The sequence below is a fragment of the Malus sylvestris genome, chromosome 14, assembly GCF_916048215.2.
Source record: "Malus sylvestris chromosome 14, drMalSylv7.2, whole genome shotgun sequence".
NCBI classification, from domain to species: domain Eukaryota; kingdom Viridiplantae; phylum Streptophyta; class Magnoliopsida; order Rosales; family Rosaceae; genus Malus; species Malus sylvestris.
Window position 1 is genome coordinate 18,177,381 of NC_062273.1, and position 24,237 is coordinate 18,201,617.

The following is a 24,237-nucleotide window of genomic DNA, read 5'->3' on the forward strand; positions in this document are numbered from 1 at the left end:
ATGCAATTTACGTTAAGTTGTAATAAAATTATAATTTTTCTAAATCTCATCTTAAAAATCTGTCTCATAGTAATGGTCAATAAACAAAAAAATATGCAATGTTGTTACAATTAAAATAAAACATTTCTCCAAAGTATGCACTAAAACCTTAAGAATTTATGTCTTTGTTTTTGTAATATTACATCTTAGAATTGACATGTTCAACTACTATAGTGTCTCTCTTTTCATACACTTGTATATATGATAACATCTTTATAATTATAAAATTGGTTTGATCCCGATATTATAGCTATATAGAAGTTTTACGGTAGCCTGACGGTGATGTTGGGTGGGACAACGAAAACAACAATCAACGGAAAGGGATCCTCTCCGGATCCCTTCCTCTTAATCCACCAAGTTCGGGGATCCGGACTATTAAAATTTGATCCAACGGCTACAAACAAGGGCTCATTTTAAAAATTATAATAACTTTAGCCGTTTGATCAAATTTCAATGGCCCAGATCTCCGAACTTGGTGGATTAGGAGGAAGAGATCCGGAGATGATTCATTTCCACAATGAATAACCAACGCGGGAAATTTACTAACGTGGCAAGACCTCATAGGCCATCAAGTAAGCAATAATTTATCACCTTAATCTCACGACACAATTATCACAAACTCCCAAGTCATGAGAATTTGACTGCATTCAGACGAAAACCTGACTAGCAATTGTGTCTTGATGATGAAAACTACTTACATGTAACGGATAAATAACAATTACATATATTATTAGCGTCTCATTTCAATATTACGTATTCACATATAGTTTTTCTTCACTTGGAATAACTTTATTACACAGGAGCAAATACGGAACCAGAAGTTCCAAGATTCCACACCTGAAATTTGAAGCTACAAATGGCGTACATGTCAATTTGAGCGCTCAAATCCAAACAAAACCTCTTTTTCCCTTTCATTTTCTTAAACCTTTCTCTCCTCTCCACCATCTCTCTCCTTCTCGCTCTTGCTCTAGCCAATCGAAGAAATGGAAGCTTCTCTCTACTCGATCATCCGGCTCATGAATCGCTTCCGACTTTCAGTTTCAGGTAATCCTCAACTCTATTTTCTTCTCTGAATTGAAGAAGTTTATGTTTTTTTTTTCAGTATAACTTTCGTGCTCTCGCTCTCGCCAATCGAATAACTGGAAGCTTCTCTCTGCTCGATCATCCGGCTCCTGAATCGCTTCCGACTTTCAGTTTCAGGTGATCCTCAACTCTCTTTTCTTCTCTGAATTGAAGAAGTCTCTGTTTTTTTTTCAGTATAACTTTCGTCACTAATTTTCTTGAAGTTCTTGATTGAATCAAACTTCTTCTCCACCATAGCTGATTTATGCATGCTTGATTTCACTTTCTTTTCAACCTGTAAATACATCTGTTGCTCGATTTTTCGCTTTGGATTAAGTTTGTTAACGATATTCTGATATCAGATCTATTGAATTTCAAGGTTTGTATATTTTTCATAAACTTTACAAGAGAGAGAACAAAGCTCTTATAAAGAGCTGGAGAACAGATTACAAGATAATGGACTTTTACCACTACCTACCACATGGTTTCTGCCCTAAGTAACCGGACACACCAAGGATTGAACAAATAACAATATACAAGTAAGGAAATCCCAGATTTTAGGGAGAAACATTGACAAAAAGAAAAGTATGGTTGAACAAGAAGTGAGATGACAAGTTGGAAGGTTGTAGCCATCACTTTAACCCATAACTTAGCTATAGTGATAATTACAACCCATACTTGTGACTTTGATCTATTTTAACACTCCCCCTCAAGCTTGGATTGAGGAGATTGATTGATCCAAGCTTGGACAAAAGACCTTGAAACACGACAGTCACCAATGGCTTGGTGAAGAAATCAGCAAACTGACGAGAACTCAGAGTGTAACGAGTTTGTATGATCTTTGATTGAACCTTTTCACGGATGTAATGGCAGTCAACCTCGATATGCTTGATCCTCTCATCAAAAACAAGATTAGAAGCTATATGCATGGCTACTTGGTTATCACACATGAGAGTCATTGGTTGAGAGCTAGGAAACCTTAAATCAAAAAGAAGGCCTTTGAGCCAGATTAATTCACAAGCAGTAGTTGCCATAGCCCTATACTCAGCCTCAACACTTGATCGAGCAATCACACTTTGCTTCTTGCTTTTCCAACTTACCAGATTACCTCCAACAAAAATACAGAAACCAGTAGTTGACTTGCGATCCAAGGAGTTGCCTGCCCAGTCCACGTCAGTGTAACCAAGAATGTGAGTGTGAGCATTGTTTTGCATCAAAAGACCACTTCCCACATAACCTTTCAAGTACCGCAATATTCTCTTAACAACTTGTAAATAATCCATTGTTGGAGAATGCATAAATTAACTCACAAGGCTGACAGCAAAGGCAATGTCCGACCTTGTTATTGTAAGATAAATAAGTCTCCCAACTAACCTTTGGTGGTAACTGATATCAATGAGTGTTTCTCCATCCATGGTCGTTTTGTGTTTGCAGTCAAGGGGTGTAGATGCAGGCTTGCAATCCAACATATCAGCTTCTTGAAGCAAATCGAGAATATACTTCCGTTGATTCAAAAACATTCCCTTCTTAGAAGTTGCCATTTCAATGCCAGAGAAATATTTGAGTGTCCTAAGATCTTTAATGGAAAACTTCTGCTTGAAGGTGTTCTTTAGTAACACAATTTCACTGCATTATCACCTGTGACAATGAGATCGTCCACATAAATAAGAACCATTAGGGTTCCACTGGGACAAATTCGAACAAAGAGAGATGAATCTGCATTGCTTCTCTTGAAGCCAACTTCTTCAAAAACTGAGGTCAACTTTGAATACCAAGCACGAGGAGATAGTTTTAATCCGTAAATGGATTTGTGCAGTTTGTAGACTAACTCGGGGTCACTGGATTGAGGATGACCAGGAGGGAGTTTCATGTAAACTTCTTCTTCAAGTTCACCATTCAGAAATGCATTTTTAACATCCATTTGATATAGAGGCCATGCATGGTTAATTGCAACAGATAACAACACTCAAATTGTGTTTATCTTAGCTACAGAAGCAAAGGTCTCCTTGTAATCTATCCCAAAAGTTTGAGTAAAACCATGAGCTACCAGTCTAGCCTTGTGTCTTTCCAAGGTGCCATCAGAATGGAACTTGGTTTTGTACACCCATCTACTTCCCACTGCCTTTTTTCCTGGTGGTAGCTTGATAAGACTCCATGTTCTATTGTCATCCAAGGCTTTCAACTTTTCCTTCATAGCTTTCTTCCACTCATCTTGCTGCATTGCCTCCTGAAAACTTCTTGGTTCAGAAGCATTGGATATGGAATTGAGAAAGGTTGCATGCTTGGATGCCACCATTTGGTATGAAAGGTACTTAGCAAAGGGATACCTTGCATTGTAAGTTACATAATCCAACAACCTTGAAGGTGGTTGACGATTATGAGAAGGGTTTTTTCTTCCTTGAGGCAAAACATGTGATGATTCTGGGTCCTCATGAGTTGAGTGGGATGTAGGTGACTGAATTGATGGTTCTAGCAAGATTTCCTCTTCATGACTTAGAGAATTCTCATGTTCTCTGTCAATGGACATGGATATATTTTCCTCACTGGTTGTTAGTCTTGGTAAAGGGAAGATTTCGAAGGCATTCTCCCCCTAACTTAAACCTTCCACTGATTGTTCAAAGAAAGGTGTAGTTTCATCAAAATTTACATCCTTTGAGATAATGATTTTCCTTGAAGAATGATTGTAACACTAGTAACCTTTTTGTGTTGAAGAATATCCCAAGAAAACATATTTGCTAGCTCTTGGGTCAAGCTTGTCACGGTGTATTGAAGCAACATGAACATAACATGGACAATGAAAAATTTTCAAACAAGACAAGTCAATCTTTCTTCCTTTCAAGACTTCGTAGGGTGATTTTTGATCCAACACCCTACTAGGCAGTCTATTGATCAAATAGGTAGCAGAAAGCACCCTTTGAGACCAAAACTTTTTGGGAACATTCATATGTAACATTAAGGCTCTAGTCTTTTCAAGCAAATCCCTATTTTTCCTATCGGCCACTCCATTTTGTTGAGGAATGCCAACACAACTTGTTTGATGGAATACCCCATGGGAACTTAAGTATTGAGACATGTTATTTGACATGTACTCAGTGTCATTATCAGACCTTAAGGTGTGAATATGACAATCAAAATGAGTTGTTACAAGTTTATGAAAATCTTTTAACATATTCATGACTTCACTCTTGCACTTTAAAAGGTATAACCAAGTAATCCTTGAATAATCATCCACAAATGTTAAAAAGTATTTATAACCATCAAAAGATTCAATTGTAGGTCCTCAGATATCTGAATGAACAAGTTCAAATAATTTACTAGCTCTAGACACTGAGGAATTGAAAGGTAACCTAGTAGATTTGGAGAAGTGACAAGTATCACACTCCAAACTACCTTTACATATTGTGGGAAACAAAATGAACAAAACATGGTTTGAGGGATGAGCAAGACGCTGATGCCAAATTAGTTGTTCCTGAGAAAGGCTTGAGCTGACTTGAAGACTCCTAGGTTTTGGAAGATTCTTTGAAAGATAGTACAACCCATTTAGGAAGAAACCCTCACCAATCTTCCTCTTGGTGACTATATCCTGAAAGATGACCTGATCAGAAGAAAAAATAACATGACAATTTAGTTGTCCTGTGATTTTTCCTACTGATAAAAGATGAAATGGAAAGGAATGAACATACAAGGTTGATGACTCTATTTGATCAGAGATCAAATTAATTTTCCCTTTTCCAACAACTGAGACGCCCTTACCATTTGCTACTGGCACTTGTGAAAAGTTTTTCATTTTTTCGAAGTCATATAAATGTGAAGATTTGTTTGTCATATGGTATGTGGCTCCTGAGTCTATTATCCAATAATCATGCACAAGACTAGCATTTAAAGCAATGGAGAAAGCTTTCAATATACCTGGAATTTGTTTACTTGAGCCTCCATGATCAGAATCAGCAAGAAACCCAGAAAATTTCCTTAGCAAGGTAGTAGGGCTTTCAATTTCAGTTCTAATTGTATTCTCTAGATCTCCACTTCTTTGTCTCCCTTGTAAATAGACAGCAAACTCGTTGATCAAGTTCACTAGATTGGAAGTGAAGTCAAGCAAGCTTTCACTTAAGGAAGGAGGAGCATCTAAAGCTGCATGATTAGCCTTGTACAAGGATGGTTGTGAGTTTCTCTGGAGCCCCTTGTTCTTTTGGAAGTTTGGCTTGAGCTCAGGATGTAGAATCCAATATTTGTCAATGGTGTGTCCACCATAGTTGCAATGTTTGCACTTCAGGTCAAACATTATGCCCTTGTCACTTCTATCATCTGAGAACTTGTGGTTTGAAAATATGCCCTAGACTCAGGCAATCTGTTTTTGGTTTCAAGATTCATCACTTTCCTTCAAGTTTCTTCACGTTGAATAATGGCACATACACTTGAGAATGAAGGTAGCTCACTGTTCATCAGAATGTGACTACGTAGATCTTCATAATCTGAGCTAAGACTAGCCAAGAGTTGAAAAATCTTATCTTCTTCAGCTCTCTTCAAAAGCATGGAAGTATCTGTGGTGTGAGGCATGTATACATCAAGCTCATTCCACATACTCTTGATATCACCCAAGTGTTGAACAAAAGACTTACTTTCTTGTTGCAAGCTCCTTTTTTAGTTGAAAATTTCGGGCAACATTGTTTTGATTTCCAAACATCTCGCAGACATTTTTCCAGAGATGGAAGGAAGACTCTGAATAGCTGAAGATCTCAGCTAGCTTCCTCTCCATGGAGTTGAGAAGCCACGACATGACAAGTTGATCCTTGCATAGCCATGTCCCATACAGTGGCGGATCCACAGTGGGGTCGTCGGGGTCGCACGACCCCTTGGAAACCATGGAAACAACCTTGAAGCTCCCATATGCGACCTCTTAGAGCTGGGGTCGTCGGGGTCGTCAGGGTCGGACTCGCACGCCAACTGTTCGACAAAAATCCTGAACCAAGACTCGGCAGGAAGAGGAAGAAGAAGCAGCGCTCGCGCGCGCTTCTTTTTTTTCAAAACAGACGGGCAAAACGGCGTCGTTTTGGCCCAGGAAATTTTTTTAAATGACCTGGCCAAAACGGCGTCGTTTTGGGCCAGGCCGAACAAAAAAAAAAAAAAGAAATTCCCACCGTGTCCCCCCCCAATCCCAGCCTTCCTACCCGACTTCTATACAATCAAAAGCCCCAATTTCTTTTCCTCCAACCCTAACTCAATCCCCCCAAACCCTCAACTCCTCTCCTCCCTTACTGCTGCTGCCCCCAAACCCTCAACTCCATCTCCTCCCTTGCTGCTCCCCTGCTGGCGGCTCCAACTCCATCTCCTCCCTTTGTTTATATTATGAGTATTTATTTTGAATATTTTGTATATGTAGAATATATTTAATTAATTGAAATTCAATTCATATTTATTTTGTGAGTTTTTATTGATGGTTTGTTTATATTGATGGTTTGTTTATATTGTGAGTTTTTATTGGTTTGTTTTTATTGATGGTTTGTTTATATTGATGGTTTGTTTATATTGTGATTTTTTATTTTCATTATTTTGTATATGTAGAATGCAAGATGAGATATTTAATTTAATTGAAATCCAATTCATATTTATTTTGATTATGTTTATGGTTTGTTTATATTGTGAGTATTTATTTTGAATATTTTGTATATGTAGAATATATTTAATTTAATTGAAATTCAATTCATATTTATTTTGATTATATTGATGGTTTGTTTATATTGTGAGTTTTTATTTTCATTATTTTGTATATGTAGAATGCAAGATGAGATATTTAATTTAATTGAAATCCAATTCATATTTATTTTGATTATGTTTATGGTTTGTTTATATTGTGAGTATTTATTTTGAATATTTTGTATATGTAGAATATATTTAATTTAATTGAAATTCAATTCATATTTATTTTGATTATATTGATGGTTTGTTTATATTGTGATTTTTTATTTTCATTATTTTGTATATGTAGAATGCAAGATGAGATATTTAATTTAATTGAAATCCAATTCATATTTATTTTGATTATGTTTATGGTTTGTTTATATTGTGAGTATTTATTTTGAATATTTTGTATATGTAGCATTATTATGGAACGGTTTTTTAAGAGAAAGTCATCATCGGGTTCGGGTAGTTCGAATAATGTTGATAGTTCAAATACTGTCGGTAGTTCAAGAACTCCAAGTTCAAGACAAAGTCAGTTAGATGATGTTTTGGGTAATCTTCAAGCGGATCCTGGATTAAGAACTCGAATAATAGATTATGACGCTAATATGAGAGATGAGGTCCGAAGATTATATCTACAAAAATGACCTTGTCAACCTAGAGGTCATAATTTCCCAATAACTAATATGTCGGGAATTAATCGACGCTTCATTCCCCAATGGTTTGATGAGTTTGATTGGTTGGAGTATAGTGTATCTAAAGATGCGGCATTTTGTCTCTATTGCTATCTCTTTAAAACCAATTTTGAACAAGTGGGTAGTGAAGCTTTCACTGGAGATGGATTTAAGAATTGGAAGAAAGGGAGAGAAAGATTTAAGATGCATGTTGGACCGGTTGGGAGTGTTCATAATAAGGCTAGAGAAGCTGCTACAAATTTGATGAATCAAGCTACATATATTGAAATGGCAGTGAGCAAACACTCTGACCAAGCTCGTAAGGCTTATCGCACATGCTTGATTGCTTCAATCAAGTGCACTAAGTTTTTATTCCGACAAGGTCTTCCTTTTCGTGGCCATGATGAAAGTGCCACTTCAAGCAATAGGGGAAATTACTTGGAGTTATTGCAATTCCTTGCAGATAATAATGATAAAGTTAGAGAAGTTGTGATGGGGAATCTCAAATTACTAGCTCCTTCCATTCAAAAAGAAATTGTGAATTCATGTGCCCTTGAAACACTTGATGCTATCATGGATGGTCTAAAAGATAGATTCTTTTCAATATTGGTGGATGAAGCACGTGATGTGTCTGTGAAAGAGCAAATGGCTATGGTGTTGCGTTATGTGGATGACAACGGGCATGTAATTGAAAGATTTGTGGGTATCCAACATGTTACCGACACTACTTCAAGTTCACTAAAGGATGCTATTGACACATTGTTTTCTCGCTACGGTTTGAGCATTTCCAAGCTACGAGGACAAGGTTATGATGGTGCTAGCAATATGAGAGGTGAGTTGAATGGCCTTAAAACAAAGATATTGAGAGAACAACCTTGTGCATATTATGTTCATTGCTTTGCTCATCAACTTCAACTAGCTCTTGTTGCCGTAGCAAAGAATAATATAGACATTGCCTCTTTTTTTGCAACGGCTAATAATGTGGTTAATCATGTTGGAGCATCTTGTAAGCGGCGTGATTCACTTAGAGGGCAACTTCAAGAAGAGCTTGTGATAGCTTTTGAAAATGATTGTCTTATAACGGGGCGAGGCTTAAATCAAGAAACAAGTCTCAAACGTGCCGGTGACACACGATGGAACTCACACTATGGTACCTTGATTAGCATCATTTCTATGTTTTCATCCGTGGTTCATGTGCTTCAAATGGTTATTGATGATAATCCCAATGAAAGTGCGGGTGAAGCAAATACGTTAATGAGAGTGATACTTACTTTTGAGTTTGTGTTTCACCTTTTCTTGATGAAAGTCATATTGGGACTCACAAATGATTTGTCACAAGCATTGCAAAGGAAAGATCAAGAAATTGTGAATGCAATGGCTTTAGTGAAATCATGCAAGGAAAAGCTATATTGGATGAGGAATAATGGGTTCGATGCATTGGTTGATGAAGTATCTTCTTTTTGTGAAAAACATCATATTTATGTTCCTAACATGGAAGAGGCATTTATACTTCCAGGGAGGTCAAGGCGTTATGCTCCAATAAAGACAAATCGCCATCATTATCGTGTGGAGCTCTTTATTTATGTCATTGATGAGCAAATTACGGAGTTAGAGGATCGCTTTAATGAGGTAAATACCGAGTTGCTTATTTGTATGGCATGTTTGAGTCCGAAAGATTCATTTGTAGCTTTTGATAAACCAAAGTTACTTCGTCTTGCTCAATTTTATCCTCAAGACTTTTCGGATGAAGATCGTTTGGCACTTGAAGATCAACTTGAGATTTATATTCATTATGTGTGTTCCAGTAGTGATTTCTCTCAATTGGAAGAGATTGGTGATCTTGCAAAAAAAATGGTGGAGACAAGGATGCATCAAGTATTCAATTATGTATATTTGCTCATTACATTGTCTTTAGTTTTACCAGTTGCAACTGCTTCAGTGGAGAGAGCATTTTCTGTCATGAATATTGTTAAGGGTCCACTTAGGAACAAAATGGGAGATCAATGGTTGAGTGATAGCTTGCTTGTTTATATTGAGAGAGATATTTTTGCTTGTATTGAAAATGAAGCTATAATGCTTCGTTTTCAAAATATGAAACCTCGTCGTGGACAATTATAGTTTGTAATATTGTTTCCATTATGAATTATGAATGAAAGTACTATGATTTCATTTTCAATATGTTTTTCCATCCTAAATTTTTATTTGAATTTTTACACTGCGACCCCTTGGGGTAAGATTCCTGGATCCGCCACTGGTCCCATATAAAGGTGATGAAATTTCAGGTGCCTGAATGGTTCCATTCACGTAGCCAAGCTTTGATCTTCGACCGAGAGCAAGTGAAACTGCTCGAGACCATGGAAGATAGTTGAACTCATTCAGCAAAACTAAACTGAGTATTTGATTTGGATTAACTTCTACTTCGGTAAAATTTGAAGTGGGTGAAACACTAGAGCTTGCAGTATTAGGACTAAGAGGATTTTCCTCAGCCATTTGAAACAGCTGTGGACAACAAAGAGGTTGAAGAAGACGATATGCAGAGACAGGCCATTGTGGTCACTGCTCTGATACCATATTGAATTTCAAGGTTTGTATATTTTTCATAAACTTTACAAGAGAGAGAACAAAGTTCTTATAAAGAGTAGGAGAACAGATTACAAGATAGTGGACTTTTACCACTACCTACCACATGGTTTATGCCCTAAGAAACCGGACACACCAAGGATTGAACAAATAACAATAGACAAGTAAGGAAATCCCAGATTTTGGGAAGAAACATTGACAAAAAGAAAAGTATGGTTGAACAGAAAGTGAGATGACAAGTTGGAAGGTTGTAGCCATCATTTTAACTCATAACTTAGCTATAGTGATAATTACAACCCATACTTGTGACTTTAATCTATTTCAACAGGACAACCGAGTTTTCGAACTGAATTTTATTCAAAAATTGAGCAAAAGTTTGTGTGTGTGGTTAAAATTTTCACTCGCTTTGTTCATTTATTGAGGTAATATTTGATTATTTCTTACAGCCTGGTGGTTGCTAAGATTTTGAGGTTAGCAATTCTTGACTAAACTTCCTGAAGACGATTTGGAGAGGAAGTAAAATAGCGTATTAAGGTAAATATATTTTTCTTCCTGTATTTGGAAAAAAATTTCATTGTGACCGAAATAATAATGATATACCACGTGGTGAAAAATTGTATTTTTTAAGTTACTAACTTTTTAACACACATATCCTATAATTTGTATAATAACACGTGATGTAATACTCTGTGTTCCAGTCATATTGAACAATCTCTTCTATATTTGACTGTCAGCTGGAATTACAGGATAAAAGCGGCAATTACGTAATTCTATTAGTATTCCGAGGAGAGATATGGAAAAAGAAAGTATTAATCTGGTATTTTTCTACATTTATATGGAATTACATTTAACAAATGGACAAGCACCATATCCAAGAATCCAAATACGGAGTCAATCCTATGTAAAGAGAAAATACAAATTTTCCAATCACTGTCGATCCACTGTCGATCATATCGATTTATTCCCCAAATTTGTGTTTGACTTATTTTGTCAATTTTGCAATGACTTTTTTGAGCGTACGGGGGTCATGCAATTTACGTTAGGTTGTAATAAATTATTATTTTTCTAAATCTCGTCCTAAAATCTGCGTCATTGTAATAGTCAATAAACAATAAAATATAAAATAAAATATTTCTCCAAAGTATGCATTAAAACTTTTAAGAAATTATGTGTCTTTGTTTTTCTAATATTACATCTTAGAATTGGCATGTTGAACTACTCTAAAGTGTCTAACATCTTTGTAGTTATAAAATGGGGTGTGCTATCCACACACCCCATTTTACTTTTCACACACCCCTTGATAATTTATATTTGTTGATCTTCTTCAATTCATCCGATTCGACGGCCGAAAATTAAAAATGTGTGTGAGAAGTAAAATAGGGTGTGTGGATATCACACCCCTATAAAATTGGTTTGATCCCTATAGCTATATAGAAGTTTTATGGTAGCTTGACGGTGACGTTGAGTGGGACAACGAAAACAACAACAAACCAACCAGTGCGGGAAATTTAATGACGTGGCAAGACCTCATGGGCCATCAAGTTCCTAATAATTTAATTACCTTAATTTCATGACACAATTATCAGTAACTCTCAAGTTCCGAGAATTTGATTGCATTCAGACGAAAATCTGACTAGAAACTATGTCTTGATGGCGAAAAATGCTTACATGTAGAGGAAAAATAACAGTAACAATCGAGAATGATAATACTTACATGTATTATTAGTGTCTCATTTCAATAATACGTATTCACGTATAGTTTTTCTTCACTTGGAATAGCTTTATTACACAGGGGCAAATACGGAACCACAAGTTGCAAGATTCCACACCTGAAATTTGAAGCTACAAATGGCGTACAAGTCATTTTGAGCGCTCCAATCCAAACAAAACCTTTTTTTCCCCTTCATTTTCTTAAACCTTTCTCTCCTCTCCACCCTCTCACTCTCTCTCCTTCTCTCTCCTCGCTCTCGCCAATTGGAGAACTGGAAGCTTCTCTCTGCTCCATCATCCGGCTCCTGAATCGCTTCCGACTTTCAGTTTCAGGTGATCATCAACTCTCTCTTCTCTGAACTGAAGAAGTCTCTGTTTTTTTCTGTATAACTTTCGTCACTGATTTTCTTGAAGTTCTTGATCGGATCGAACTTCTTCTCCGCCATGGCTGATTTATGCATGCTTGATTTCGCTTTCTCTTCAACCTGTAAATACATCTGTTGCTCGATTTTTCGCTTTGAATTAAGTCTGTTAACGATATTCTGAAATCGGATCAACCGAGTTTTCGTATTGAATTTTATTAAAAAATTGAGCAAAAATTTGTGTGTATGGTTAAAATTTTCACTCGCTTTGTTCATTTACTGAGGTAATAGTTGATTATTTCTTACAGCCTGGTGGTTGCTAAGATTTTGAGGTCAGCAATTCGTGACTAAACTTCCTGAAGACGACTTGGAGAGGAAGTAAAATAGCGTATTAAGGTAAATATATTTTTCTTCCTGTATTTGACTGTCAGCTGGAATTACAGATTAAAAGCGACAATTACATAATTCTATCAGTATTCCGAGGGTAGATATGGAACAAGAAAGTATTAATCTGGTTATTTCTACTTTTATATATTCTAGCATTTGTTGAATTTTTTTTTTTCAAAAAATTTTACTAATGATTTTTTTTTTACCGACGATATTAGCTAGACTAAAAGGAGGTAGGCTTAGCATCACAATGTGTTAGCAATAATGTGGTTCAAATTCGTTTTGGCGAGAATCGAACCTAAAATTTCTCGCTTACAAGTGAAGATAAATATTACTAGACCGTAGTACTAAGTGTGAAAAATTTACTATTATTAAGGAGGGAGATGGTTCGAAATTATTATAATATTAATAAATTGAGGGAGGGGGAATTTTAACCAGAGATGTATGCCTAGAAACTCAACACCTTATGGAGGGGGAATTTTAACCAGAGATGTATGTCTAGAAACTCAACACCTTATCCATTAGGTCATAGGATATTGGACACATACATTCTAGCATTCGTTGACAATTATCTGGCTTTTAGTTAAATGGGAAGGAAATAAACAAAAAGACGACATGGCATCAGATTTTGGACTTTTACTCACTCAAGTTTATTCCTCCACCGTCCTAGTATAAATATATTATTGTATAAAAAAAACTGATCCCACGCAGGATTGAAAATCAGTCTAAAGCGGATTCAGATTTGGTTGGTTGGTTTCCTGGTAGGTAGAGTTGTTGGTTTAGCTTTGTACATGCTTCCTAAAGTAGCTATGGCAAAGGACCATGCTAGTCTCCATTTCCATGTATAGAATCATGGACCAGGTTGTCGTGAATCCTGTTCATAGAGCGGGTTGTCATGAATCCTGTTTCACCTAAGTCTTTCTCCGGTGAACTAAACTAAACTAGAATGTATAATCTATTGCTTTTCTTATGATAATTTTACAGTGAGAGTGATAAAAAATGAGTAAGAAGTCCATACCTGGGTAAACATACGTACAAACCTCATTAAGTTGACGTTTCTTAGAATAAACAAAGTTAATGACCAGAAATGTTAAAGGTCAATTGTGTATCTAACTCTCATGCCGAATGCTTTTAACACTTGAGATTATCTATTTACATCTTATGCTTCTAAATGATTTAAAAGGGGATAATTTTTTTTACGATTCAGACTTCAAGCTGGAGATGGATACAGCCTCATCATAACACACATCTATTGGGGAAGCTTAAATTGAAGCGATGCCAAAGCACCGCGTGAGGGAGTCCATTAAGTCCTCATTTGGAAGTCACATCAATTCACAAAAGCATGAAGAGCTGAAAGGAACTAAAATAGGTAAATTTTCTACTAATATTCTTCATTAGGCTTTGAGATGGCGTTGCAGGAACTATACAATGCAACTGGGATAAACTTTGCTATGGTTACATATTTCGCTCTTGCATCTTGCATGATCAATTAAAAGGAAATTTAAGGAAGTTTTCTGTTTTTACTGCAGATATTGAGGAGAAGGTGAATAAAATATTGAAGCTTCTAAAAGATGAAGATCCTGAAGAAAAAGATGACACCTCCGTCGAGAACTCCAAAAAGGAACCTCTTGCGGAGCTAATTCAGGATTTCCACAAAGAGTACCAATCACTCTATGCACAATATGATCACCTAACCGGAGTGCTGAAGAAAAAAGTTCGGAGCAAACAAGAAAAGGACAGCAGCTCTTCATCAAGTTCAGACACAGATTCCAAACATTCTTCAAATGACAGAAGCAGTAAAAATGGAGTGCTGGAAAGTGACTTTCAGAAAATCACTGATGGGATTAAGCATGAACTTGAATTGGCGCATCAAGAAGTTGCTGACCTGAACAGGAGACTGACAGCTACAAGTGAAGAGAAGGAAGCTTTAAGCTCAGAATGTGCGGTGGCTTTGACCAAGATAGAAGAAATGAAGAATATTGTCATTGACTTGAAGACTGAAGCTGAAAAGTTAGATGCTGAGAATAGTGAACTTAAACAGAAACTGGAAGCTGGTGAAAAGATAGAAGCTGAACTGAATCAAAAAGTGGAAGATTTGGAAAGAGAGAGAGATAACTTGATTAAGGAGAAAGAGACCGCTCTGAGAACGATTGAAGATGGAGAAAATGTAACAGCGGAATTAAGAATCTTGATTGATCGGCTGAAAGATGAAAAAGTAACCCTTGAGCAAGAACTGGAATCTGTTCGAGGGGAAGTTATCCATATGAAGCAGCAGCTGCAATCTGCGGAGCAGCAGGTATCAGATCTAAGCCACAATCTGAAAGCCAAGGAGGAAGAAACCTTGAAAATTGTGGAGATCTCAACTGAGATTCAGCAGGCACAGAATGTGATACAAGAACTCACAACTGCATCTAGTCAGCTAAAGGAGAAATTGGGCCAGAGGGAAGTGGAATATTCAACTCTTTCTGAGATGCATGAGCTGCATGAGAAGAAGACATTGGCTCAAATTACGGGATTAAAGGCTGCTGTGGCAGAGCTGGAATTGGAACTGGAATCTTTGAGAGATCAGAAAAGAGAGATGGAAGTGAAAATTGAGAGCACAGAAACTGAAGTAAAACAACTGGGAGAGGTAAATGCAGGACAAAAAGTCCGAATTTCAGAACTTGAGTCAATATCAAACAAGAGAGAAGCTGAGCTTTCTTCTCTCATGAAAAAACATGAGGATAGCAATAGTGAATCTATTCATCTGAAGGAGCAATTGGATCAGAAGGAAAAGGAATATTCAACTCTGTCTGAGAAGCATGAGCTGCATGAGAGTAAAACGTCGGCTGAAATCATCGGATTAGAGGCTGTTGTGACTGGACTGAAACTGGAGCTGGAGTCTTTGCGAGGTCAGAAAAGAGATATAGAAATTGAGATTGAGAACAAAGAAACTCATGTGAAACAACTAGCAGAAGAGAATGCAGGATTACAAGCCCAAATTTCAGAACTTGAAGAGAAGATAAGAACTAAAAGCCTTGAGAGTGACCAGTTGAGAGCAGAAATTGTGGAGCTAAAGGATCAAATTGTTGAATTTGAGAAGAGACTAACAGAAAAAGGGGGCGAGTTTTCTTCTCTCCAGGAGAAACATGACAGTGCAGTGAAAGACGCTTCTGCTCAAATAACAGCCTTTGTGTCACAGGTTACTAGTCTAGAACAGGAGTTGGATTCATTGCAGAATGAGAAGAACCAGATGGAGTTGCAGTTTGAGAGGGAGAAACAAGAACTTTCGGAAAGCCTGACACAATTGGAAAATGGGAAGTTTGATTTAGAGAGCAAAATCGCTGATCATCAAAGACTGCGGAATGAACAGGAGGAGATATGCAGCAAGTTAAAGGAGGAATGTATACAGCTGGAGAGTCAGTTCCAGGACACTAAGGTCAATTGCGACGCTGCAGAAAGGAAATTCGAGCAAGTGGCAGAAGATTTCAGTAAAAAAATTGAATCCAAAGATGAGAAGATAACTGATTTGGAGCAAGAGGTTGAATATCTGAAACGAGATCTAGAAGAAAAAGGGTACGAGCTTAGTTCTTTGGTTGAAAGCTCCCGCAATATTGAAGTTAAGCTCCGCCTGTCAAACCAGAAGGTCCGGGTTACAGAGCAGGTATTGACCGAGAAAGAGGAGAGCTTCAAAAAGGCTGAATTGAAATTCCTGGAAGAACAGAGAGCACTTGAAGACAGGATTGCTAGATTGTCTGGTGTAATCACTGCAAACAATGAAGCCTATCAAAGAAACATCACACTCATTTCAGAAAATGTGAACAGTTCTTTGAGCGGAATTGAATCTGTGATCAATAAATTTGTGAACGACTATGCAAAGTATGAGACTTGCATTCTGGAAACGTCACAGCAGCTTCACATTGCAAAGAACTGGGTTGCGGAAACAAATAATGAGAAGGAGAAGTTGAAGAGGGAGGTGGAGGACCTAATCAAACAACTGAGAGATAAGAAAGAAGAAGCGTTCATGCTTGGAGAGCAGTTCGAGAGGATGCGGGCAAAGGCAAGCAAGGAAGAAGTGGAGAAGGGGAGTGTGATCAAAGCCGTGAGCCAACTTGAGAAGAAAGCGGCGGACTTGGAGAAGATGGTGGAGGAGAAAAAGGAGGGCATGCTGGGATTAGGAGAGGAGAAAAGGGAAGCCATAAGACAGTTGTGCATTTGGATGGAGTATCACCAAAGCCGGTACGATCATCTCAAGGAAGTTCTCTTGAAGACAACTCCTGCAGGAGGCCAGGGGAGGGCATCATCGTCTCGGCCTTGATCAAATTTTGTTTTTTCTTCGATTGCAATTTGCAACACGACAGTTTTTAGTCTTTTTGCATCATGCATTGTTGTCATTGATTCCATTTTTTGTGTTTCTTTTGAAGGCTAGTGTTTATAAAGCATTTAGGTAGGTCACGAAGGCTATCAGTATTCCAGGCATGTATAAAATCATGCAGATGGTTCATTCTTTGTTAAACTCATTCCTGTCGAATGTCGGATGTTATTGGTTCGTACGAGAAATAAGAGTTTCGAATTCATAATCACCAACAGGCAGCTGATTATACAGCGTCGGTTTTAGTTTGCCAACTGATTCACGCGAAAATGCACGCAGTTATACAGAAGGCAAAATTACTCGTATTCTCTAGATATCAATCAGGCGTGTATGTATGCATCATTTCCTTGAAAGATAATACTTAATGTCACAATGCCAAAGCAGAAGAATAGGAAAGCTAAAAACTATAGGCGTTCGGCTGAAGACAGATAGGCGTATAACATGGACGGGAAGGAGTATCGACATGGGCTATACGTCTCTGTTTCTAAACTTCCTCCTACAATTATTAAAAAATATTGACACTATACCTTCTCCTACGCAGTCCATTCCCGCTCACTTCCGGATTTAGATCAAAAGTTTAACATGTGGCTCAATGTTCTCTTTGCTTTTTTAGTCAGATATCCTCATCTCAACTCCAAGAACGTCCTTCACTACCTCATATGTGACAAAAGCAATTGCTATGGACGGCACCACCTAAAAAAACAAAAGTGTTTTTAAGGTTTAGACAGAAGATAAGTACGCGAACATATGCTAAGATTTTAATATCAATTACAGGATAATGCCTTTAATCACTGACCTTAACAGAGTTTGGGACCAAACCCTTGTACAGCGCTCCAAACCCCTCATGGCGGACCGTTTTCCTGAAAGCATCAACCATCCCAGTATATTCAAGGGATGCCCTATTCTTCCCATCACCAACGACAACCGATGCAGCATCCTTCCAGCCTACCATCTGCATTCTTCTCCGGATGACATCAAGAGGGTAAGCAACTGTCTGGCCAACAGTCCCAGCAGCAGCCCCACATGCAAGCCTTGTAGTTACACTCAACTCAGAGTCCTGGACTAGTCCAAAAGGTCTACTTTTGATCAACCAGTCTTTCAGAGATTCATAAACAGCAAAATTGAGACCAACATAAGGTACCTGTAATAAAATTAGAAAACACTTAGACATCTCATACAGAAATGCGAATAAAACCTTTCCTCCCACAATATTATCCTATAAAAGTATCCCATCAGAACTATAACTCATCACTACACTCATCAAAGCGCAGAATATGACAATGGAAATGTTAATGAATGAACCGACAATTTGATAGAGGATTCTATTCATTTTAGCACTATAAAGAATACAGAAATAAACAAAAACTTCACTTACAACTCCAATGACAGAAGGCAGCCAGCCTCTGTACAGAGCCCGGGGTCCTTCTTCCCTAAAGACAGTTGTGAGAGCATGATATATTCCCCTATATTGCTGAGGAGACATGTCTGTCTGAAGAAATAACGTTCAAACAAATTTAAGCCATTAAAGTGAATTTGTAATAATAATTGCCTCGATAATAGGAAGAAATATCCAAAATATACCTGGACGGTCAGACGACCTCGTACCATGTCCATTGGGTAAGTTGCTGACATGGCAATAATTCCAGCACATGCACCAGCTCCAAGGCGCAATAGAGGTGTGAGTTGAGCATCTTCTGAAGAGATGAATAACAAATATCACTCTAGTAATCCATCAAAGCCACAATTTTCATAATTACTTATGTTTCCTCCCAAAATTGGATCTATAAGACATACGTTTTACATGAGGGAAGAACATGGCCACAGAGTGCACACAACTGATTCAAAGTTAACCAAAGAAACTCATTGTCAATCAGATATCAGACGACAAACACAGACTGAATGGACTCAACCCAGGAAAACAAAAGGATTAATTTACGTGTTTCTCTAGGTGGAAAACTACAACCACAAAAGGGAATGGTTTGAATCATTTGATAATCCAAGCATAAATCAATACAAATAAGACACTACCTCGCAAAGTTCTACTATTTAACATTAGTTATCATAACCCAAATTGTATAAAAGCACACAAACAATAAATTGAACTTCCTAATCCCTATCAAGACTGACAGTAAAGAGCATTCAAGTTATCATTGACAAGCTACAAAATGGGTAACTGGCAGTTGCCTAGAACTGTGAAAATTAGTTTTAATTGATTCATTCCAAATGAAGCCACCTATAATTTCATGGTAATTGACTTTGCATAAGAAATAGGCACGAGGTGGTCATACCATTTCCAGTTTGCTGTCGGTAGAACCATAGAATACCCCTATTTAGACAAAGTACATGAAGGCGAATAAGTTATCAAAATGCAGCTGACAGGAAACAAAGATGGACATTTAAGTACAAAAAGCTTTATTGGGGGGAGGGGAACAATAAACATATGAAGATAACTGGCAATACAAATCAGTGCACATAATAAAAAATTGTAGGGGTGAGGGGAACTGGGACATGGAGAAGCATACTTTGATGCTTCGTCGTAGCTAAAGAACTTGACTGCTGAATTTGGGACTATGCGAGCACAATTAGTTCCATTGCCTTTAAACAAGCCTCTAAAACCCTCAGTTCTCCATATGTACTTCAAGCCTTGAATTGTCCCATTGTATTTAATACTATGAGGATTTTGAACCTGCATTTATCAAAATGCAAATCCAATTTAGTTTGATACAATATAAAATGCATAATGCTTAGGTCCTGACGAACCACCAACACAGCCCCCGGTACCACCAAAAAGAGAGTCTTGATTAACAAGCATTCCATTACAGTGATAAAGGTTTCATAAACACAGTATTGATTAAGGATCCAAATGGTACATCTCCAAATTTCCCATATGTGCAAATAAGAGAAATACCTGCAGCAAAATTTTTAATCTTTCCAATGGAGCAACAGCAGTTCGTGACCTGCAGCAGGTAGTCAATACCAGATAGAGAAACGTAAGGTTTGAAGTTCACACACATCACTCTTGTTATATGTAACACAACAAACATTACAACAATGCCTATGGACAACTACTTTCATGCATAACAGTAACACATAACTATTTGTTCTTAACACCCAATGATCTAAAACCCATTTACAACGAAATAACAACTCCGTCAAAAGAAATGGGTGCTTCCAGTTAAGCAAACAGCGTAGAGATCATAAAACATACAATCTTCACACATTCAGATCCCATTTCCTCCTCATGTGTGCCAGCCATTTCCCACAATTATTTTTGTCCTTGAATACATCGCCATACAGTGATCGAGCCTCAATATATACAATTCCTTACGATATACTTCCTAAAAACATTGAAATTCAACTACACCATTGTTAATTACTGCTTTAATATGAAATTCCAGTAAGAATAAACAATTCCATGAAAACTAATTAAGGTTTTCCATTTCCGGGCAATCAAACAATAACGAAACGAAAACAAATATAGTCCAATAATTCATGCACAAATTCAAGAAAATCATGGGGAAAAAAAAATTGCTTGGAAACGAAACCTAAAATAAATTCAGCATAAAAACAAATAAAAGCAAAAGGGGTAAAGCAAAGAAATCATATAAAGAAAATAAAAAATAGAAGATTTCTACTTAGTAAGTAGAAAAAATAAATAAAGATTTGCTACGAACTCACACTCCACCGGCGACTCCTCCGGCGACGAGGGACTTGGCGATGCTAAGCAAAGCATGGCTGGTCGGCGCCTTCACTCCTTCGCTGGCGAGCTTGGCCTCCTCGGCCAGGTTCACAATCGTCGACACCGCAGAATCACTGGTCCTCTTCACGTCCTCCGACGCCATTAAACCCCACGCACAAACAGACACGCAGAGAACCTTAACGGCTGGCCGGAACCTTAGGACTCCCGGACCAATCCGCCGCCGATAAGATCGAGGAGTTAGTTATTCCGGCGATTTATGGACAAGTATGCGGGCGCATGGGTAGGGAAAGGAGGCGTGGCGTTGGGTAGGGGAACGCGAGTGGAGAAAATGATTTGGTTGTTGAGGGATTTGTACATATAGGGCCGTCGTCACCATAAACTGCAAAGTACCACTGCTGCTTTTTCTTTTTTCTTTTTAATTATTTTATATTTGATATTTTTGTGGAAAAGATATATGATTTTGGGGACGTGATATTTTTGGTGGGTGTTTATTTGGGAAAAAGAAATTTGTTTTACAGTTGTCCGTCGCCGCGTTTTTACTAGAAGACGGGTATGTCTTGTTTGTTGGTAGTAACGGTAACTCACGGATTAGCTTCTAACTGTCAAAAGTCAAATACATACTCTCTTTTTTTAGGTTTTCTAGGCTGGGTGAGCAATTGTAATAATGAAATGTTGAACTTTTTATTTGCGGAAGTCGAATCGGATATTTGATTGAGATTAATCTCAATCATTAGTTCAGAATGGCAAACTCATTCAGTCATTCTTTCTCTTCTCTCTCAATCGTTCTCTCTCTCGACTCATCCTATTCATTCTATCTTATTTTTCTCAACTCATAAAATTACACCAAAATTTGAACTCAGATTCACTTAAATATGGGCTAAAGTTGGGAGAGCCCAAAAAATTTGGCCTAACAAAAAAAGTCCAATCTAATTTTTCGCTTTACCAAACCAAATCGAAACCAATCCAATTTTTCGGTGTATAGAAAATTTGGGTTCGATTTTGGTTTTATTTTTTCAGTTAACCGAAATTTATGTTTAGTTTTTGTTTGGCATTTTTTGTTTGGTTATCAAACCGAAACCAGTACTATTGTTTATTGGAGTTTCTCTACAATTGTAAGCATAAAGTGATTCTCATAAATCACAATTTTAATACCTAATTATGATTGACCTATTGTATGACTTACACTATAAACTCTTAAATAAGTGTTACTTTTTTATGCTTGATTGTGAATAGAAATCAATTAACCATATTAAGAAGGAAAAGTTGATTATACCAACCAATTTTATTCCAGTTAAGAGCATTCATTTTTACATTTGAGCTTTAGTGCTAATATTGTTTGTATTTGTTTATCTTCTTATAATAAACATTTGTAGTTTTTGTACGTATGGTAGTTGTTTAAAAGTTTACTATAGTTTTCTGTTTTGAGCAATTTCACTCCAGATCATTTTTTGGTCACTGAAGCATTGTTCTCATTTGACGCCTTTGTATTTATTTTAATTAATCAATGTAATATCAAACTACGGTTTCTCATTCCGATTTTTTATTTGACATAGGATTTAACGAGATGATGACGATCTCATATTATCTTATCCCATTAATTTCAAGCTGAAAATGATGTTGTTGGTCCACGAAATTGGATCCCTTCAATTCAAGCACAACAATACCCGAAACAAATCAACACCGTCGATATCGAAATTCAACCATGTCTAGCACAATCAAATGCAAAGCGCACGCGTTTGCAGGAGATAAAAGGGATGTGCAAAACTTTTTTACTTCTCACACATCATCTTAATTTGCGGCCGTAGACTCAAATAAATTAAAGATAATCAAATGATAGAAATTAACAAAAAATATGTGAAAAATAAAAAATAAAAAGTGTGTTATTCACACATCTCAAATAAAAAATGATGGCCACAAGTGAAACAAGAACTTGGAAAAGACATTGCATGTCATTGTCCTGGTGCTCTTCGTAAACATGCCAAAACTTTTGCCCTAATTTTATGACATATTCCCGCACTTGGACCTGTTAACAGCTATAAGTGATCGGTTATGCAATACGTCGGTGTATGGTAAAGTAAAAACTTTGCACATATTTTGGGGCATGACTGTTTTTAAGGGATGAGTAGGATATGCTTTTATAACTAATTATACTGACATAAATTTAGCAATTAGAAAGTGCATAGCCGTGACGTATAAGTCTGGTAATTTATTGCACGACCTATTAATTTGATACGGAACAATAATAAAATAATAAATTTCAGGTCAACTTGTCAACTAGTTGGGTTATTAACGGATCAACATGTGTACAAGTCGAATTGTTAACGGGTCACTCGTTAAGATAACTTGTATGACACAAAACGACTCATTTGACAGATCTAGGCATTAGGCATGACACTTTTTTGCATGACCCGCTAACTTGACGAAACGACACAAATAACACAGGTTTTGAGTCAACCCGTTAACTAGTTAGGTTGTTATTGGGTTATCTGTTCAGATCTGTTAAGATAACGTATTTGATACAACATAATCTGTTAAAATAATAAATATGACGCAAAAGCGACACGACACACAACCTGATTGGCAGGTATGTACATATTTAAGTATAACAAGCAAAAATTTATTAAGACGTCAACAACTCATTTGGAACCAAAATTGGCGTTGACAGTTTTTCCTTCACTCCCTTAAACGTGTGTATACTAATCTAGATTTATGCAGTTAAAGAATAGTAATCGAGTCGTATCGTGTAGTGTTTTTGCTTTGACAGATATGGTATGCGAGGAAATTTAAGACTTGAACAACAAAACTCAAAAACTAACAAAAAAAAGTAAAACACAAAAAAAAAAAGGTGAAACATGCACCTACGCATTAAGCACCATCACGATCAGTTGGCAAATTAAAATGGGAAATGATTGTGTAGAAGAATAAAAATAGGGAAATAAGTATGTGTAAGATTTTCCCTTTTTGCATGGTTAAGTGTTTTTTTTTTTTAGTTCAAGTACGATATACACTAAAGAAGAAAGAATGTATACAAACAATGAGGATAGGGTGCTAACAATAGGTTTCGATAAAAACCTTACAAGAATTTCAACTTAGACGAAGAAAAAAAGAGTGTCCAGCACCAAACAAATTAATTAGTATCGATATCCTCAAAAAGAATATAAAAATTACACCAGAAAATTCTTCAAACCATGTTACTTAGATTATCCAAAGTTAAAGCTCAGTCTGTGTATTCCTTATCTTCCATTCATATTTCAATACCTCTTTTAATTTAATCTTGCAATATAAACCTATATGAGAAGGTTAAATCTTTAAAAAATTTTGCGAAAATGAGAAAATTAAGTATAATTAGGAAGACACTTTTTCTAATGGTTATATTAAGAGCTGGTTTGGTATTGCTATGCTTTGAAAAAAAAAATTGCTTCTGTTGTGCTGTGAGAATATGTTCATTTTCGTTGCTTCACGTTTTCAGCTTTTTTTTTCACCAAAAACTATGAAAATAAGCTGTTTTTAAGTGTTTACCAAACAACTTTTTGAACTCAGCTTTTTTTTTATACCCACTTTTTATAAAAGCACCTCAGTACCAAACCAATACTAAAGGAATGAGGATCCTCTCTGGATCATCTTTGTGAGGATCCTGGGGATCCTCCAATCAAGTCCGTTCATCGTACATCGTGCATCCAGTTTTCATCAGGT

At 36.9% G+C, this 24,237-nt stretch overlaps 3 protein-coding genes across 7 annotated transcripts in view; 1 reads left to right on the forward strand and 2 right to left on the reverse strand.

Moving 5' to 3' along the window:
* LOC126600217 (uncharacterized) overlaps positions 1-24,237 on the reverse strand; it is a 59,767-nt gene that overhangs the window by 26,790 nt on the left and 8,740 nt on the right. The window lies entirely within an intron of this gene.
* LOC126600207 (COP1-interactive protein 1-like) lies at positions 1,057-17,055 on the forward strand. Of its 4 annotated transcripts, none has more exons than XM_050266771.1 (4): positions 1,057-1,083; positions 12,415-12,502; positions 13,701-13,862; positions 14,023-17,055. In XM_050266771.1, the coding sequence occupies exons 3-4, from the start codon at positions 13,769-13,771 to the stop codon at positions 16,788-16,790; spliced, it is 2,862 nt and encodes a 953-aa protein (XP_050122728.1). In that variant the 5' UTR covers positions 1,057-1,083; positions 12,415-12,502; positions 13,701-13,768; the 3' UTR covers positions 16,791-17,055. The 4 variants fall into 4 exon arrangements, with proteins under 4 accessions (XP_050122728.1, XP_050122727.1, XP_050122729.1 ...); XM_050266770.1 differs by lacking the exon at positions 1,057-1,083 and adding an exon at positions 1,175-1,239; XM_050266769.1 differs by lacking the exon at positions 1,057-1,083 and adding an exon at positions 11,861-12,077.
* Positions 17,172-20,919, reverse strand: LOC126600214 (mitochondrial adenine nucleotide transporter ADNT1-like). 2 transcript variants are annotated; one of them, XM_050266779.1, is made up of 8 exons: positions 20,523-20,919; positions 19,753-19,801; positions 19,367-19,530; positions 19,133-19,170; positions 18,426-18,535; positions 18,220-18,333; positions 17,641-17,985; positions 17,172-17,537 (listed from the first exon to the last, which is right to left on the reverse strand). In XM_050266779.1, the coding sequence occupies exons 1-8, from the start codon at positions 20,684-20,686 to the stop codon at positions 17,454-17,456; spliced, it is 1,068 nt and encodes a 355-aa protein (XP_050122736.1). In that variant the 5' UTR covers positions 20,687-20,919; the 3' UTR covers positions 17,172-17,453. The 2 variants fall into 2 exon arrangements, with proteins under 2 accessions (XP_050122736.1, XP_050122735.1); XM_050266778.1 differs by having other exon boundaries at positions 18,426-18,538; positions 20,523-20,916.